The sequence below is a fragment of the Eschrichtius robustus genome, chromosome 10 (genome assembly GCF_028021215.1).
Source record: "Eschrichtius robustus isolate mEscRob2 chromosome 10, mEscRob2.pri, whole genome shotgun sequence".
Classification (NCBI taxonomy): Eukaryota; Metazoa; Chordata; class Mammalia; order Artiodactyla; family Eschrichtiidae; genus Eschrichtius; species Eschrichtius robustus.
Window position 1 is genome coordinate 94,943,213 of NC_090833.1, and position 19,406 is coordinate 94,962,618.

The window sequence follows — 19,406 nt, forward strand, 5'->3', positions numbered from 1 at the left end:
CCAAATTTTCTGTTTCTTCTCAAAGGTATTCTTGGTAGTTTGTGTCTTTCTAGGAACTTTTTAAATCTTTCTTACCTATTTGTTGGCATACTTTTCTTCATAGTATTCTCTTATAATCCTTTTTATTTCTGGTTATAATGTTCCCTCTTTATTATTATAATTTGAGTGTTCTCTTTTTTGCGGTTGCAAGGGGAAGTCCAGCTAAAAGTCTGTCAATTTTGTTGATTTTTTAAGAAACCAACTTTTGGGTTTGTTGATTTTTCTGCATGACTTTTCTCTATCTTTTTTTTCCATTCTAATCTTTTGCATTTCCTACCTTCTGCTTGCTTTGGGTTCATCTTGCTCTTCTTTTTTCCAGTTACTTAAGGTGGAAGGTTATTGAGTTGAATTCTTTCTCTTTGTAATATAGTGTTTGCAGCTATAAATTTCTCTTTAGCACTGCTATGTATCAGCATAGCTGTGTATCATAAGGCTTGATTTTTTTTTGTTTTTTTTCATTCATCCCAAAGTACTTTATGTTTTTCATTGTGTTTTCCTCTTTGACCCATTGGTTATTTAAGCATATGATGCTTAACTTTTATATAGTTGTCATTTTCCCACATTTTCTTTTGTTATTGATTTCAAATTTAATTTCATTGTGGTCAAAGAACATACTTTGCATGATTTAATTCTTTTTTAGTTTATTGAGGTTTGTTTTGTCACCTAGCACATGGTGTGTCATGGAGAATGTTTCATGTGCATTTGAGAAGAATGTGTATTCTGTTCTTTTCCGATCTAGAGTATTCTGTAGATATCTGCTACGACAAGGTAGTTTATGGTATTCTTCAATAAATTAGCTCTTTTTTGTTGATCTTCTGCCTTGCTTTCAACCCATTCTTATAAGAGAGGTATTGAAGTCTCCAGCTATTTTTGTTGAATTGTTTATTTCTCCCTTCAGGTTTTCAGTTTTACTTCATGTATTTTGGGGCTCTCTTTTTAAGTGCAAGCATACTTATAGTCACTATATCTTACTGATGAATCGATCCTCTTATCATTGTAAAATATCTTTCTTTTGTCTCTAGGAACAATTTTTGCCTTACAGAATTTTGTGTGATATTAGTATAGCCGTCTCAGTTCTATTTTGGTTATTGCTTGCATGGTCTATATTTTTCTATCTTTTATTTTTCAGCCTGTTTGTGTCATTGAATCTAACTTGTCTTTTGTAGATAACATATAGTTGGATTTATTTTTTTGAATGGAATCCAATTTATGCCTTTTTGTTTTATGTTTTTTGGGTCCATGTTTTTAAGACTAATTTTTTTAGATCAGTTTTAAGTTCACAACAAAATTGTGAAGGTACAGAGAGAGGAAGGTACAGAGATTTCCCATATATCCCCTGCCCCAACAGATGCATCTCTCATTATCAACATCACTCACCAGAATGGTACATTTATTATAATCAGTGAACCTACATTGATACATCATAGTCAGCCATAGTTTCCCTTAGGGTTCATTCTTGATGTACATTTTATGGATTTGGACAAATGTATAATGACATGGTCATCGTTAGAACATCATACAGAGTATTTTCACTGCCCTAAAAATCCTCTTGCTCTGTCTATTCATCCCTCCTTATCTCTTTGCCTCCCCCATCCCCAGCAACCACTGATCTTTTTGTCTTCATAGTTTTGCTTTTTCCAGAATGTCATATAGTTGGAATCATATATTATGTAGCGTTTTCAGATTGACTTCTTTCACTTACTGATAATACATTTAAGATTCCTCCATGTCTTTTCATAGTTTGACAGCTCATTTCTTTTTAGTGCTGAATAATATTCCATTGTCTGGATGTACTGCAACTTGTTTATTCATTCACTTATTGAAGGGCATCTTGATGCTTCCAAGTATTATAAATCTGTTATAAACATTTGTGTGCAGGTTTTTGTGTGGACATAGTTTTCAACTCCTTTGGGAAAATACCAAGGAGCATAATTGCTGGATTATATAGTAAGAGTATGTTTAGTTTTGTAAGAAACCACCAAACTCTTTCAAAGTGGCTGTACCATTTCACATTTCCACTAGTAATGTACAAGAGTTCCTATTGCTCCACATTCTCACCAGCATTTGGTGTTATCAGTGTTCCAGGTTTTAGCCATTCTAATAGGTGTGTAATGGTATCTCATTGTTGTATTAATTTGCATTTCTCTGATGACATATGATGTGGAGCTCCTTTTCATATGATTATTTGTCACGTATTTTCTTTGGTGAGGTCTCTGTTAAGGTCTTTGGCCCGGTTTTTACTCAGGTTGTTTGTTCTCTTATTGTTGAATTTTAAGAGTTGTTTGGGGCTTCCCTGGTGGTGCAGTGGTTGAGAATTCGCCTGCCAATGCAGGGGACACGGGTTCGAGCCCTGGTCTGGGAAGATCCCACATGCCGCCGAGCAACTGGGCCCGTGAGCCACAACTATTGAGCCTGCGCGTCTGGAGCCTGTGCTCCGCAACAAGAGAGGCCGTGACAGTGAGAGACCCGCGCACAGCGATGAAGAGTGGCCCCCGCTCGCCACAACTAGAGAAAGCCCTCACACAGAAACAAAGACCCAACACAGCCATAAATAAATAAATAAATAAATTTATTAAAAAAAAAAAAGAAATGCAAATTCTTAAAAAAAAAAGAAAAAAGAGTTGTTTGTATGTTTTGAATAACAGTCCATTACCAGATGTCTCTTGTGCAAATGTTTTTTCCCAGTCTGTGGTTTGTCTTCTCTTTCTCTTGACTTTGTCTTTCACAGAGCAGAAGTTTTTAATTTTAATTAAGTCCAACTTATTAGTCATTTCTTTTATGGATTTTGTCTTTGGTGTTGTATCTCAAAAGGCATCACTGTTCCCAAGGTTTTCTCCTATATTATCTTATAGAAGTTTTATAGTTTTGTGTTTTACATTTTGGCCTATCATTGATTTTGAGTTAATTTTTGTGATGAGTCTAAGGTCTATGTCTAGATTAATGTTTTTTTCTTATGGACGTCCTGTTGTTCCAGCACCATTTGTTGAAGAGACTGTATAGCTTTGCTCCTTTGTCAAAGATCAGTTGACTTTATTTATGTGGGTCTATTTCTGAGTTCTCTGTTTGGTCCATTGATCTGTTCTTTTGGTCAGTACCACATTGTCTTGATTACTGTAGCTTTATAGTAAGTCTTGAAGTCAGGTAGTGTCAGTACTCTAGCTTTGTTCTTCTCATTCAGTATTGTGTTGGCTATTCTACGTCTTTTGCCTTTCCATATAAACTTTAGAATCAGTTTGTTGATGTCCGTAAAATAACTTGTTGGGATTTTTTTGGCTGAGATTGCATTGAATCTATAGATCAAGTTGGGAAGAACTGACATCTTGAAATATTGCATCTTCCTGTCCATGAACATGGACTATTTTTCCACTTACTTAGATCTTCTTTGATTTTGTTCATTAGTGTTTTGTAGTTTTCCTCATGTAGGTCTTATATATATTTTTAGGTGGCTCATTTTCTAAATCCATTCTGCCAATCTCTGACTTTTGATTGGGGTATGTAATCCATTTACACTTAGTGTAATTACTGATAAATTAGAATTTACACCTGTCTTGTTCTTGTTTTTATATGTCTTGCAGCTTTTGCATTCCTTTATTCCTTGATTCTTGCCTTCTGTTGTGTTAGATATTTTTGATTATGCCTTTCCAATTTCCTTTTTGTTTTCTTTTCTGTTTATTTTCAGTTATTTTCTTAGCACTCACCTTAGGATTACAATTAGCTCTTAAAACAGTCTCGTTCAGATTAATACTAGTTTAATTGAAGTATACAAAACCTTTTCTCCAGTATATCTGCATTTCCTTCCTCTTTTGTACTATTACTGTCATCAAATTATACTTTTATATATACTATATGCTTATCAATCTATTTTTATAATTATTGCTTTATGCAAGTGTCTTAAAACTGGTCAAGAAAAGAGTTATGTTTGAAGAGTTATATTTATTCTCATAATACCCATTTAGTTAACTTTTTTTGGTGCTTTTTATTTCTTTGTGTGGATTCAACTTACCCTATAATGTCTTTCATTTCAGCCTGAAGGATTTCCTTTAGTATTTCTCATAGGGCAGGTCTGCTAGCAACAAATTCTCTCATATCTGTTTTATGGTTTTGGATTGTTGTTTTTAAATCTGAAGGTGTCTTAATTTCTCCTTCATTTTTCAGGGAAAATTTAGCTGGTTATAAAATTCTTGGTTGACCATGTATTTCTTTCAGCACTTTGAAGGTGGTCATCTCACTGTCTTCCATCTTTTCTGATGAGACATAACCATCCCTTGTTACCCTCTTCATGGTCGTATTTTAGGCTACAACTTCCTCCACTCAGTTTTAGTTGCCTCTTTACTTTCATCTGCTTTCTTTCTTCCAAAATCCATTGAAGACTCTTGCTCCTTGCTCTGTGAGCTTATTCTTTTTAAAATTTCTTCTCACCAGGGTCTTAGGAGGAAGGGAAAGCTAGTGTATGAGTTCAATCTACTACTTAAACCAGATATTCTCTGTATCTTGCTATAGAAGGTCTAATCTAAGCCTGTGGTGTCCCAGGAGCTACACACCTGCCTATGTTTTAAGTCATCCAAGCTTGTCACCCAAGTATTTGAAATATGTTTCACAAGATGGCTTTTTCTTTGAGAAGTAGTTCAGGAATTTAAGAGGTGTAAAATCTTGTTATCCTTCCCAATCTGTAAATAAATGGGGATAGTAAAGTGAATAGTAAACTCTGCTTCATCCAGTATTTTAAGCTTTTCATGTTGAACTAGCTGCAATTTATTTTAAAAATTCTAAACAGTATCACAATATGTGTATTTAAAGGTGAATGTAATTATATGTCCGCAATACTTATATACTTACTAAAAGGAATATTCAGATACTAAACATCTGTTGGTTAGGAATCCTAATTATGGTCTCCAAAATGATGCGGTGTGTGATGCTTGACTAAAAAGTGGTTGATGTGGAGAGTCTTACTTCTTGCTGATAACCACTTGCATAGCAGTGCCCTAATTCCAGGTGATGTGTTTGGTTTAAAATAGAATTTTGGTAGGAACATTAGTGCCCAGGTCTCACCCAGGAACATGAGGCTTTTTCTTGATCTGGTTGATGATGTAGGACTTCTTAATGTATTTCAAGACATTGCAAAGATTGGCTCAGAAAAAAAGAAGGTTTGCTTGTGTGACAGGTTTTAACAGAACCCAGGAGACACTCTTTGACAATAACCTATAGAATATGTGCTGTTAGGTAAATGCAGATTGCTTACCTAATGCAGTAGTTCTCAAAGCATCAGCATCCCTGGAAACTAGTTAAAAATGCAGATTCTCAGCCCCTCAGACCTACTAAGTGGAAATTCTGGGGGTGGAGCCTAGCAGTCTGGGTTTTTAAGAAGGCCCTCCAAGTGATTCTGATGAGTGTTGAATTAGGAATTGTTGACCTCCTTATGAGTTTAGAAGTATCTGTGGTGGTGATGTTCACGTGAGGTTGGTTCAACCCTGTAGGAATAGCCAGCCAAATGTGGTTGTTTGTGGGAAAAGGCTACGGAGTATGGAAACCTTGCTTGTGAAAACCAGCTTCACCTATCGTTAATATCTTACCTATCTGCTTTATCATCATGTGTTTTCTGAAGAATCTGAAACAAGCAGCATATTTCTTTAAATGATGAAATGGTGAGAATCCTACTGTAGTATTGTTTTTCCCTGATCTGTGATGAGTCTCCCGAGAGACAGGGACCCTGCCTAAGGTGTATTTAAGGTGTGAGATCACAGAAGCCAGTGAAGTTCATAGCAAACTGCCAGACATATCGTATATTCAAAGCAGTCCTAAGTTCTTTCCCTGAGGACTTACATAGTTAGAAAGGCTGGAGGGATTTGGAAAAAAAAGAAAAGGTGTTTTTTAAATGTTGCCTGCCTGCCCTCCGGAAGTGATTTGAGGAGAAAGGGGATTTTATATAGTTCTGGGGGTTTGGGGGGGGTTTTGTTGTTCTTTGGGTTTTTTGTTTTGTTTTTTTGAGGTTGCAGATTCGGAGGTGAGGACTTACAGTTTAAAAGTAACCTGGTTTTGTTTTGTTTTACTACATAAAGAGTCATAAGGAGTGCTTTAATTCTTTTAAGAACAAAATACTACTGTGGTATTAGGAAGCTATGTTTTATAGCATCCGAGCCACTAGATAAATCTTCAGTCAGCCCTTCATGATGAGGGGATGTGAATAAAATGTGTAATTGGTATTAGGGAAGGCATCCTAAAGGAGAGAAAATTTGGGCTGAGGGTTGAATTTATTGTCATCATGTGTATTTGGCTGAAGAAAAACAGCTACACCCCTCAGGGAATTAGAAGAAATACAAATTTGTCAGGTTGAAAATAGGTGAGAAGTTGGAGATATAACTGTGATCAGGAAAGCTAAGATAGGGAGAATGCCATTCCTTGCATTTGCTTAGTAGTACTGTCATGTAATTGATAGGCTCTTAGCGATAATCTTGAGATAAGTAAAGCACTATTATTGTGCCTCCTTTACAGATTAAAAAGCTGAGGTTCAAAGAGATTAAATGATGGTGGTGTGGTGGCAGCTACTTTTTATTGAATGTATATTCATGTATTTGTTCAACAAATCTTTGAGCACCTACTACGTGACAGGCCCTTTTCTGGGCTTCTGAGACACAACAGTTGACAAAGCAGACAAAAATCTATGTCTTCATTGGGTAGAGAAAGGCAGATGATAAACAGGATAAATAAGTAAATTATGTAATTTTCTAGATGTATTTTCTTCATAAGTCCTGAAGAGAAAAGTGGAACAGGGAAGAGGAGCTGGTTTAAATTGTAAATAGGGTAACTAGAAGGGTTTTGAAGAGAAGGGTGACGTGAAGTTAACAAGATCACTCTGGCTGCTGTCTTGAGAACAGACTGAATTATGGATCAGGCAAGGAATTAGATCTGTGTACTGGCTCTCAGGTAATCTTTATAACTACTGCAGAGCAGATAGTGAGTCTCAGAGATGTTAGTACGTGTGCTTAAGATCACAGAGCTAGTAAGTGCCAACAACTCTATTGAAAATATGTTTAGATTTTATAACGTTATGTTCAGACCAGCTGCATTTCTTTTTCTGTTGGGAGGGAGGAACCTAAAATGTGTTAAACCTAAAAGGGGCTGTGTTCTTGATATTTGTCTTTGGTACAGCAGTGAATGAAGATTTGGAATGAAGAATCAGCAGATTGCCTGCACAGAGCAAAATAAATATGAAAATTTTGCTGTGGAAAGGAGATCTGAAGAGTTTCTTGAAAGTGAAGAAATTATAAATGGTGCAGAATCCAGCGTAGCCAAGTTACAATGAATAGTGTAGCTGACTAACAGTGACGTTCCTTTTATTTAGTGTGAGGTCTTTCTTAATTGTTGAGAAGCTGTATGTGTAGTGGTTAAGAGCGCTAACTCTGGAGCTAAACTGTGTAAATTCAAATCCCAGCTCAAATCCCAATTCAAATAATAGATGTGACTTCAGGCAAATTATTATTTTTTTTTTTTTTTAAAAGAAATTCACATTCCTTTATTTATTTATTTATTTATTTATGACTGTGTTGAGTCTTCGTTTCTGTGCGAGGGCTTTCTCTAGTTGCGGCAAGTGGGGACCACTCTTCATCGCGGTGCGCGGGCCTCTCACCATCGCGGCCTCTCTTGTTGCGGAGCACAGGCTCCAGACGCGCAGGCTCAGTAACTGTGGCTCACGGGCCCAGTTGCTCCGTGGCATGTGGGATCCTCCCAGACCAGGGCTCGAACCCGTGTCCCCTGCATTGGCAGGCAGACTCTCAACCACTGCGCCACCAGGGAAGCCCCAGGCAAATTATTTGATTTCTCTTTGCCTTAGTTTCCTAATCTGTAAAATAGAAATAATGTACAAACTAAACATGTTCTTACCATATGATCCAGCAGTCATGCTCCTTGGTGTTTACCCAAAGGAGCTGTAAAACCTATGTTCACACAAAAACCTGTGCACAGATGTTTATAGCCACTGTATTCATAATTACCAAAACTTGGAAGCAACCAAGTTCTTCAGTAGGTTAGTGAATAAACTGTGTGACATCTAGAGAATGGAATATTATTCAGCACTAAAATGAAATGAGCTATCAAGCCATGAAAAGGCATGGAGAACCTTACTTGCATATTACTAAGTGAAAGTACCCAATCTGAAAAGGCTACATAATGTATGATTCCAACTGTATTATCAATACATTCTGGAAAAGCCAAAATACATTCTGGAAAAGCCAAAAAGATCAATGGTTGCTAGGGTGGGGTAGGGAGCATAACTAAGTGGAGCATAGAGGATTTTTAGGGTAGTGAAAATATTCTGTATGATACTATAATGGTGGATACATGTCATGCATTTGTCCAGTTCCACAGTGTCCAGTATACCAAGAGTGAACCCTAAGGTAAACTGTGGACTCTGGGTGATTATGATGTGTCAATGTAGGTTCATCTATTGTAACAGATGTACCACTTTGGTGGGGGTTGTTGATAATGGGAAAAAGGCTGTGCATGTGCGAGGTAGGGTGGGGGTTTATGGGAAATCTCCGTACCTTCTACTCAGTTTTGCTATAAAGCTATTTCTTTGTTATAAAGCAGAAACCAACACACCATTGTAAAGCAATTATACTCCAATAAAGATGTTTAAAAAATAAATAAATAAAGCTATTTTTTTAAATGGGAATAATGGTAGTATTCACCTAATAGTGTTGTCATGGGTATTATATGAATTAGGATATATAAAGCATTTGGAACAGTGCCTGACATCGAGTAAGCTTATGTGTTTTAGTTATTATTCATGAACATAAAAATATTTATATAGGTTTCATGGGTTCACTTATAGACTTGGGCTTCCATCTCTGTTTTTCCCCATACAAACTTAAGTTTTTCAGCCTCAAATTCTTCTGTCATGGTTGATGTGTAGACTTTAATCATATTGACTGTACTTCTTTAAGTGTGGGCAGAAGGCCTCTTACCAGAATGAGCTGGTGTGTAAGTTGATAATACAAATTGTTACACCAAACTTAGCAACTCAGACATTTTGAGGGTGGGCTAAGGAATTTGCATTTTCCACAAGCACCCAAGGTGATTCTGATGCAAGTTGGAGTGGTAGTGCTTTGAGAATCTAGGAAGGATTATACCACACTTCTAACTTCCCAGGCACTTCTTGATGTAATCCCCACAAATTCTCTCCCAAAAATACACGTGTAGATTTTGGCAGATCACTGTGTATCTGGAAGATGGAAGGGAAAGTAGTGACCTAAGAACTCCTCAGTCCACCTCAGAACCCAGTCTCTGGTGTGAAATGACTTTTTTATGAAGTAGAACATACTTTGTATTGAACTCTTACTTTGTGATGATTCTTAACAGTATGAGTCATAGTCCATGCTGTTCTAATTTTTAAGTATTAGGTACTAATTAGTGAGCGTGTGATTAATCCTAACAGTTGAGTCATTTTGAGGGACTTTCGTGATAAAAGCAAATTCTAGGATAGAGTGAGCAAAATATCTGTCATAAGGAGCAGAAAATGAAGTTAAGTAATATATGATGGTGCAGTGAAATGATAGGATTACTATTCAAACCCTTTTTCTCCTGAATCTACAACCAGGCACATGAAATAAATTCAGTTGTGAATGGAGATAATGTTTTTATAAATCTTCTTGAAAAGCTCAACCATTACTAACTACTGGCAGGACTGTTTTACAGATAATGAAGGGAATCCTTTACAGATTCTTATAAAAAATCACAGGAAAATGAAGTGACTATAGACAGAAGGGAAAGAAACAAAAAGATTACAGATATTGGTTTGCAAATGAAAATAAACACGCATTTATTGAATACTTATATACCAGACATTGTGCTAGAAACACACACACACACACAACCTCTCATCTTCACAGCATCCTAAGAAAGTAGATATAATAATCCTCATTTTACAGAAGATAAAATTGAAGCTCAAAATGGTTCATACAGCAGGCAATGAACTGAGTCAAGATTTAAACAGAGAACTTTTGACTGTACCATATAGTTTAACTAACCTAGTTGAGCTGTATATAATTGAACAGTAAATTAATGTTTTTATGCAGAGTCAATGCACAATGAGCACTCTTGCAGAATTCCCCTGAATTTGAGGTATATGAAGAGGGCCAACGGAGATTTCTGCTTCCAACCAAGATGAAATAACAGAGACCAGAATCACCCTCCTGCCTAAAATAACTATAAAACCAGGCAAAATATATAAAAAATGGGTTTTGGACATTGGAAAGCAGGCAGATTGGAATTGTGATATCTGAGAGAAGAGAAATGTGGTGAGCCTAAGGTTGCACCAGCTGCCTCCCTGGAAGCAATCTGTAGGCTGCAGTGCAGGGAGTACCTAAACAGAGCCTTCTCAGAGATGTGTAGAGAGCCAGGGTGGCTAGAATTTGCAGCGTAGCGTACTGGAGAGAAGGGAGCAGCATGAAGAGAGCCTTCAGAAACGTGCAGAGGGCCCTCAAGTCTTTGCTATCCTAAAGTATTTGGCTGAGTACTGATCTGTGCAAATTACCCAAGACTAGGGAAAGATACAGGAAGGAGTAGACAGAACAGTTTTCAGGGCACTCAGGGGGCTGGAAATAGTTCGTGTTCCCACCAGCCAGAGAAGAAAGGCCTCATAATACCCAGAGAAGCAGGTGGAAGCCTTAGAAAGATGTGGCCTTAAGCAATGGGCTGAATTAGCCTAAAATAAAGGCAGCTCTGGAGCTGCCATACTGATTTCAAATAACTAGTCTAATGAGAAAGGAAAAAGAGTCAGCACTTGAGACCTATTGAATAAGTAATGAGGATTATCTTGAGGAGAAAGAAGGATTAAGTAAAACAGGATGAAAGTTTGACGGGTTGTTCAGGAAAACAGGAAAGCTGTTTAATTTATAAAGCAGTGGAACTGAGGCTACTAGAGTTTAGATGAAGGCAAGTGATCAGCAACTGCAAGAAGAATGAAAAGGAATCTGCACTGGATGCTTTTGATGGCCCTACAGATACAAATAGAGCTGATTTTCTGTTTTAACTGTTAGATTTTGAATGGTCTTGAAATATTCTGTTTCTCAAACTAATGTTTATTATATATTTCAGATCTTTGAAAATTGGTAATTTAACTGTACGCATGTATAGTAACTCTTGGGTTACTAACACCTTTAAAGAAAATTTTCCATTCTTCCACTGTTTTTCCTAGGTTAGAAGAATTACTTTTTCATATAAAGCATGTCGTGTTGTTTGGTAAAATATAGTATTTAAGCTTTACAATTGTAGATAATTTACAAATAAGGAGAATTTTTTATTTTACTACTTCTAAAGATGACTTACAAAGTCATATTAGGATACCTATGATATTCTTTGAAGATGGACTGTCTTTAATTTTGTAGATTAACTTAACGTTTTAGCAATAGTACTGTTAACCTGCAAAAAAGGGACAGCATTTATCACCCCCAAATGGGAGACATTAAATTGGGATTTACATCTTATATTGGAGAAAGCTTTTTGTATTGTGTCACTGAGGCCAGAAAAATCAAAGGAAAAATCTTACAGGTTGGACTACAAGACAGAGTAAGACTGCTAGGCAAAACACACAACATATTTAAGACATGGTAAACTATTTTTAAAAAGATGTACAGGGACTTCCCTGGCGGTCCAGTGGTTAAGACTTGGCCTTCCAATGCAGGGGGTGCAGGTTCATTCCCTGGTCAGGGAGCTGAGATCCCACATGCCTTGGGGCCAAAAAACCAAAACATAAAGCAGAAGCTGTATTGTAACAAATTCAATGAAGACTTTAAAAATGGTCCACATCAAAAATAAATAAATAAAAAATAAAAAGGTGTGCAGCATATATGATGAAGAGTTGATATTAATATAGAAAGACATCTTGCAAGTCTGTAAGAAAGGGGCAAATGTCCCAGTAGGAAAAGGGCTAAATTCTGAAGCAGGCAGTTTATTTACAAGAAATTCACTTTTTTAAAAAAGCTTCTGAAAAAACTACTTTGCCTCACTTAAGAAATGCAAAGTAAAACAATAATGAGATGATTCGGTTAAAAAGGTTTAAAATGGCTGGCATTGATAAGGACGAGAGAAAAGACTTGTCTTTTAATAAATTGTGTAAATTGGTCAGAGCTTTCTGTAGGGCACAGTGGATTGGTATTAGAAGCGTGCAGGCTGTATTCATGTCCCAGCTCTACCAGTGAAAATGTGTAATCTCAGGCAAGGTTTCCCACCTGAGAAAATGGAGCTAATAATAGTATATACTGCATAGAGTGATTCTGTAAGAATGACATGGATTTTGTAAAGTAAAGCACTTAATATAAATCATGGTACTTGGTACACAGACGATTTTAGCTTCTGAAGGAGACTCAATCTGCATATTGAAAGGAACTAATAATCAAGGTTAATGAAAAGGGCCTGTTTCTAATACACTGCTTGACATCCAGACTTCTCATCAGCAATGTTGTTTGTTAAAACATAGTAGACATGACATAACATGGCTTTCAACCTAGAATTCTGTAAGTAGCCAAATTATCAGCTGAGTACGAGGATAAAATAAATATTTTCAGAATGAGAGGACTTAGAAAGTTCATCGTCCATTCACCTTTCATGAAAAAATTACTTGAGGATAGAGCAAAGCCAAAGCAGAATCTGAGGAACAGTGGCCTCAACTCAGGGATGCAATTAAAAGAAATCCTAGGTTGATAACTGTTTAGTGGGCCTAGGAAGCTTTTCATCCACATTAGAATTAGGAACCCAAAGGGCTTGGAAAAAATATTTTAAAAAGCAAGTAGATAATATGATTATGATAATATGATTAAGAATTTGAAAGATCTTAGGGATATGATAAATATTTGTTTCTTTTGTCAGCAAGAAAAAGGCGATTAAAAACCAGGGGGAAGTCTATATAAGAAATACATTGTCTAAATTTACAGCAGAACAAAATCTGCCCTTGTTTTAAGCAGCTAATGAAATAAAAGATAATCCACTTGACACTGATGCTTGGAATGTTTACTTTGAGCAGCACAGGTTTTGTGATACAAGATTGAACTTCTTTTTATATGAGTCCAAGCATAAAACTTGGTAAAAAATTTTTTTAAGGTAAATATGTATGGATTATACATATGTGTATACAGATATATATATATATAATATCTAATACACTCACAATTATATTGTATTTCATCTTACATATTGGAATAAGCCTATAGACAAAGCATGGGAAACTTAATTACAGATATAGCAAAAGCTTAAAAATTAAAAATCTTTTAAAAAAAGAAATGATATAGTTAGCAGAACTTGGAAGTGGAGGGGAAAGGTGAAATGGAATAATACAGATAAACTACTTTTCTTATTTTACAAGGTAAGGATTCAAGATACTGTTTAAACTTGATAGAAGAGATGGTTAAAGGATGTTATTTAAAATTACAAAGATAATCAGAAGAATTAAAAATATAATGATGTATTAAATGGGCAAAGGTTTGGCATGGTGGGAGGTTGGTAGAGTAAGTGAGCCAATTTCCTCATCTTTTATACCAGGAATTCAATAATCTGGTGACTCATTTTAAAGATGATAAAATAATAACCAGAGGTGTACATATAGTCACTACCCCCCAGAAGAACTAAAGCCTATGTTTACATTGTTTACCTCTGGGGAGTAAAGCTTGGGCTGGGAAATAGGAATGGAGACTTTACTTCTCCTTCTGTACCATTTATTTCACTTTAAATTTTATATATGTTTAATTGTCTGTACTGAATGTCCATTTTTTAACCTCGAAATGTATTACAGATCATTTTTTAGCCTTTTTTTTGTTTTAACCATTGTATCCTGATGTGTCTTGAGACTGCTGAAGACTGCTTGAGACTGCTGAAATATGATGGTAAGCCACATACACTGCAGACAGAGGAGCTGATTGTTTTTGCTCCAATTTTTGATGATCACACCCCACCTGAGGGATACATCTCAGCTCTGAGTACTAGGATATGAATAACTATAGAGTGTAAATAGAAAAGGGCATCCACGTCTGTGAGGTCTAGAACCATTACATATGAAAAACGGTGAGGGGAGGAACTGCTGGTGGTTAGTCTGGGAAGATGTAATTTGGGAGTAAGGGGAACATGATCACCAGCCAGCTTTTGATATGAGGAAGAAAGGGTTTATTTATTCTGTGTAGTCTCAAAGGGCAGAAATATTTCTGACCAATGGGCAGAAATTACAGAATGGCCACGTTATAAAGAGCTTTCTAACTACCAGAGCTGTGTGATAACATCAGTGTTACTGTTCAAAGACATTGTGGAGAGAATGCTCTTGTGGGTTAGGATTCTAATAGAGGACTTCTGAGGTTCCTTACAACTTTGAGTTTCTGAGGGGCTAGTTAAAAAGAAAGTTTTTTAAGACAGTCCACAATCATATTTGTACTCTTTACTACCCAAAAGAGTAAAATTAATTCAACACTCTTTAAAGCCATGGGGTTTTTCTGGGTTTTTTTTGTTTTTGTTTGTTATTTTGGCCGTGTGGCACAGCATGTGGGATCTTAATTCCCCGACCAGGGATCGAACCCGCGCCCCCTGCACTGGAAGCGTGGAGTCTTAACCACAACATGAAAAGCCACGTTTTCAATGAGCTCTAGGTCTTGGGGATACAGGCATAAATAAGACATGAACAGATCCATGAAACTCAGTCTAGTATGCCCATTTCAGCTCAACAGATGTGCAGTGAATGTGTTCCTTACACCAAACTCTCCCCTTTTCTAGAGACAGAGATGAGCAAATCATGGCTTCTCCTCTGGAGACCCCGTGGTGTGCAGGGGAGCCAGTCCAGTAGTCGCATTTCATTACATTACAGCTGAAGAGCTTAGGGTGGCATCAGGGAAGCCTTCACAGAAAAAGTGATGACTGGTTCTACCTTGTTACCACATGCTGGATCACCTGGGACATGCTTTATAACTCCTCATCTACAAAACAACCTGGGCTAGAACTCCCCTGACTGCTCTAAAATTCCATGGTTCTAAAATGGTGGTAAATTGTTTTTTGGTCAAAACATGTTTTAAAAATCCAAATTTTTGAAAGTAATATGGTAAAAATGTTTACTGTAAATCTAATCATAATGGATATTCTTTCAAATTAAGTTTTTGCTAATGAGTTTCCTGGAACAACTTGTTCCATTAGTCCATTGACTTCTTGTCTTTATGTAACATTCATTTGAAATGTTATGCCCATTATAAAATTTTGTATTAATTAGTATGATACCAGATTTGTATACAAATATTGCAGGAATTTCTTTTTTCTTTCATGTTAGAACACCTCTATGATGTTAATTCTTGTATTTCTTTTGAAGGGAGACAGTTTCATTGAGTAGGACTTTAGATTAAAAAGTTTATACCTATTGAGCATATAAAAGTTGATTTTAGAAATAAAATTTTAGTGAATTTGAAATTCTTGGAGGACCCCTGAAATTTGTGAAGTGATTTTTTTCACAAAAATAAATGCTCTAAGGAAAAATATTAAGGCTGTATTAATTACCACTGTTAATTTATTGGTGCAAAAAATTTCAACGGATTTTTAGAGCATTTTTTAAAAATACATAACCATATAAAAATTATAGTTTGACCCCCCCCAGTCATTGATGCCCAAACAATAAACGTGCTTTTTCAAAGAAAAATATTAAAATCATTATTTAGAAAAAAACTTTAATGTTGTGTGTGACTTTCTGTTGTGTCACAGTCAACTCTCCCCTTTTAGAACATTCCAAGCTTCTAATCATGGCTTGGTCTTTCTGGTGACTAGCACCATCCAGGAGCCATCCAGTAGCCCACCTAGAGTTAAAGTTGCCTTATTAGAACTGGAACAAAAGAGGCTCCTAGGGCTCCTATCACTTAGGAATTTACGACGGTCTAGTTGCCCTGTGTCAGGAACCAGGGAACAAAGATCAATAAGTGTTTTTCTTATTTCACAATCGAGCACATAATAGGGGCTTCAGAAAGGTGGCAGTTTTTGCTTTTTGACACATAAAAAGATTTACTTAACTTTCCTCAGTGGAGAAACCATAGCAACACAGTGATCACTTAGCCATATAACTTAGCATGAGCTAGATGAAGACTGTTAACTGTAAAGTCATAAACTCAGTAAACTCTCATTTAATTAGTAAAGAATGAGGGCTTCTGTTTAATTGCCTAGTATACCGTCATGTCCACAATAAATGTTACTCCTTGAGCCCAGTTCAAGTACAAATTCCTTCTTCAAGCCTTGCACCTGCCCTCAAATTGGACAGCCCTCTTGCTTGTCCAAGACTGCCTTGTGACACTTAGCACATATTAGCATTATTTGTGTCTACATCTTATCTTCCCAACAGTCTATAGATGTATAGGAAGAGTATGTCTTATTTTTCTCTGTAATGTCCTTACTGTCTAGCACAGCACTGTACAGTAGAATATCATGTGAGCCACATATTCAAATTTAGATTCTCCAGTAACAATAAAAAGAATCAGAAAAATAATTTTAATAATGTATTTAACCCAATGTATCAAAAATATTTAAATGCCAAATAAATGTAAAAAATTAGATATTTTACATTCTTTTTTTGTACAAGTCTCCAAAATCTTGTATTTTATATTTACAAATCTGTACTAGCCACATTTCAAGTGCTCAGTAACCCCTTAGCTAATGACTGCTGTATTAGACAGTAGAAGTCTAGCACATTATAGGTGATTAGCATATGAATCTTCTATAGGCAAACCTTCAAAAAGTAATCTTTTTCCCCCCCAACAGACTATCATGGCTGCGGCAGTCTTGCCTCAAAATGAACAACCATATTCTCCTTTGGTGAATAACAGTGGGTATGCTGCAAACATGAAAGGTAATAGTTCTTTAATATGCTTTTTGTCTTTGTGTAAACTAGAGTTTAATAAAGTTATATGAATACACATGAAAGAAAAGGCTGATTCTTCATATTGGAATCTCAAGTTGCAGGTACTACTTACAGCCTTTTGTTTATTTCTGTCTTACTGTTTTCACCTGTTAAAATTCCTTTTCAAAATCCTGAGTAATGACCTTAGCCTTTTTTATTCCTTAATTTTTTATACAATTTTTGAAGGTTACTTTGCATTTAGAGTTCTTACAAAATGTTGACTATATTCCCTGTGTTGTACAATATATCCTTGAGCTTATCTTACACCCAGTAGTTTGTACCTCCCAGTCCCCTACTCCTGTATTGCTCCCCCCACCACTGGTAACCATTAGTTTGTTCTCGATATCTGTGAATCTTTTATGTTATATTCACTAGTTTGTTGTATTTTTTATATTCCACATATAAGTGATATCATACAGTACTTGTGTTTCTCTGACTTATTCACTTAGCATAGTGCCCTCCAAGTCCATCCATATTACTGCAAATGGCAAGATTTTGTTCTTTTTTATGGCTGAATAAATTCCACTGTGTATATATACGCCACATCTTCCTTATCCGTTCATTTGTTGATGGACACTTAGGTTGCTTCCATATCTTGGCAATTGTAAATAACGCTGCTGTGAACATTGGGGTGCATGTATCCTTTCGAGTTAATGTTTTTCTTTCTTTTGGATATATGCCCAAGAGTGGAAGTTCTATATGGTAGTTCTATTTTTAGTTTTTTGAGAAAACTCTATACTGTTTTCCACAGTGGCCACACCAATTTATATTCCCACCAACAATGTACAAAGGTTCCCTTTTCTCCACATCCTTGCCAACGTTTGTCATTTGTGTTCTTTTTAATGATAGCCATTCTGACAGGTGTGAGGTGATATCTCATTGTGGTTCTAATTTGCATTTCCCTGTTGATTAGCTATGTTGAGCATCTTTTCATGTACCTGTTGGCGATCTGTATTTCCTCTTTGGAAAAATGTCTATTCAGTTCTGCCCATTTTTTAATCAGGTTTTTTTTTTTTGATGTTCAGTTGTATGACCTGTTTATATCAATATATGTTGGATATTAATCGCTTATTGGTCATATCATTTGCAACTATCTTCTCCCATTCAGTAGGTTGTCTTTTCATTTTGTCGATGGTTTCCTTTGCTGTGCAAAAGCTTTTAGATTTAATTAGGTCTCATTTGTTCATTTTTGCTTTTATTTCCTTTGCTTTAGGAGACAGATCCAAAAAAATGTTGCTACAATTTATGTCAAAGAGTGTTCTGCCTGTGTTTTCCTCTAGGAGTTGTATAGTACCGGTCTTACATTTAGGTCTTTAATTCATTTTGAGTTTATTTTTGTATATGATGTTACAGAATGTTCTAATTTCATTCTTTTACATGTAGCTGTCCAGTTTTCCCAGCACCACTTATTGAAGAGACTGTCTTTTCCCCATTGTATATTCTTGCCTCCTTTGTCATAGATTAAGTGACCATAACTGCTTGAGTTTATACTAGGCTCTCTATCCCTATTGATCTATGTGTGTTTTTGTGCCACTACCATACTGTTTTGATCACTGTAGCTTTGTAGTATAGTCTGAAGTCAGGGAGCATGATTCCTCCAGCTCTGTTCTTCTTTCTCAATTTTTTGAGATTGTTTTGGCTATTTGGGGTCTTTTGTGTTTCCATACAAATTTTTAAATTATTTATTCTAGTTCTGTGAAAAATGACATTGGTATTTTGATAAGGATTCCATTGAATTTGTAGATAGCCTTGGTCAGTATGGTCATTTTAACAATATTGATTCTTCCAATGCAAGAACATGATATATCTTTCCATCTGTTTATGTCATCTTCAATTTCTTTCATCAGTGTCTTACAGTTTTCTGAGTACAGGTCTTTTGTTTCCTTAGGTAAGTTTATTCCTACGTATGTTATTCTTTTTGATGCAATGGTAAATGGGATTGTTTCCTTATTTCTCCTTCTGATAGTTCATTGTTAGTGTATGGAAATGAACAGATGTCTGTGTATCAAGTTTGTATCCTTCAACTTTACCAAATTCATTAATCAGCTCTAGTAGTTTTCTGGTGACATCCTTAGGATTTTCTATGTGTAGTATCATGTCATCTGCAAACATTAACAGTTTTACTTCTTCCTTTCCAATTTAGATTCTTTTTATTTCTTTTTCTTGTCTGATTGCTGTGGCTAGGACTTCGAAAACTATGTTGAATTAAAGTGGCGAGAGTGGATATCCTTGTCTTATTCCTAATCTTAGAGGAAATGCTTTCAGCTTTCCACCATTGAGTATGATGTTAGCTGTGGGTTTGTCATATATGGCCTTTATTAAGATGAGGTGTGTTCCATCTACTCCCACTTTCTGGAGAGTTTTTATCATAACTGCATGTTTGATTTTATCAAAAGCTTTTTCTGCTTCTGTTGAGATGATTACATGGTTTTTATTCTTCAGTTTGTTAATGTGGTATATCATATTGATT

The 19,406-nt window shown here is 36.0% G+C and overlaps 1 protein-coding gene across 7 annotated transcripts in view; it reads left to right on the top strand.

The window, feature by feature from the left end:
• Window positions 1–19,406, top strand: part of PTPDC1 (protein tyrosine phosphatase domain containing 1) — an 86,090-nt gene that overhangs the window by 21,048 nt on the left and 45,636 nt on the right. For 3 of the 7 annotated variants that reach the window (XM_068552383.1, XM_068552390.1, XM_068552392.1), the window contains 2 exons: window positions 13,820–13,910; window positions 16,798–16,885. The exons of 1 other annotated variant lie outside the window; for it this stretch is intronic. In XM_068552383.1, the coding sequence (XP_068408484.1) occupies window positions 13,905–13,910; window positions 16,798–16,885 (94 nt within the window). In that variant the 5' untranslated portion in view covers window positions 13,820–13,904. Of the gene's footprint in view, window positions 1–13,819; window positions 13,911–16,797; window positions 16,886–19,406 lie in introns of those variants that run through there. 3 more of the 7 variants (XM_068552384.1, XM_068552386.1, XM_068552387.1) reach the window with 3 other exon arrangements.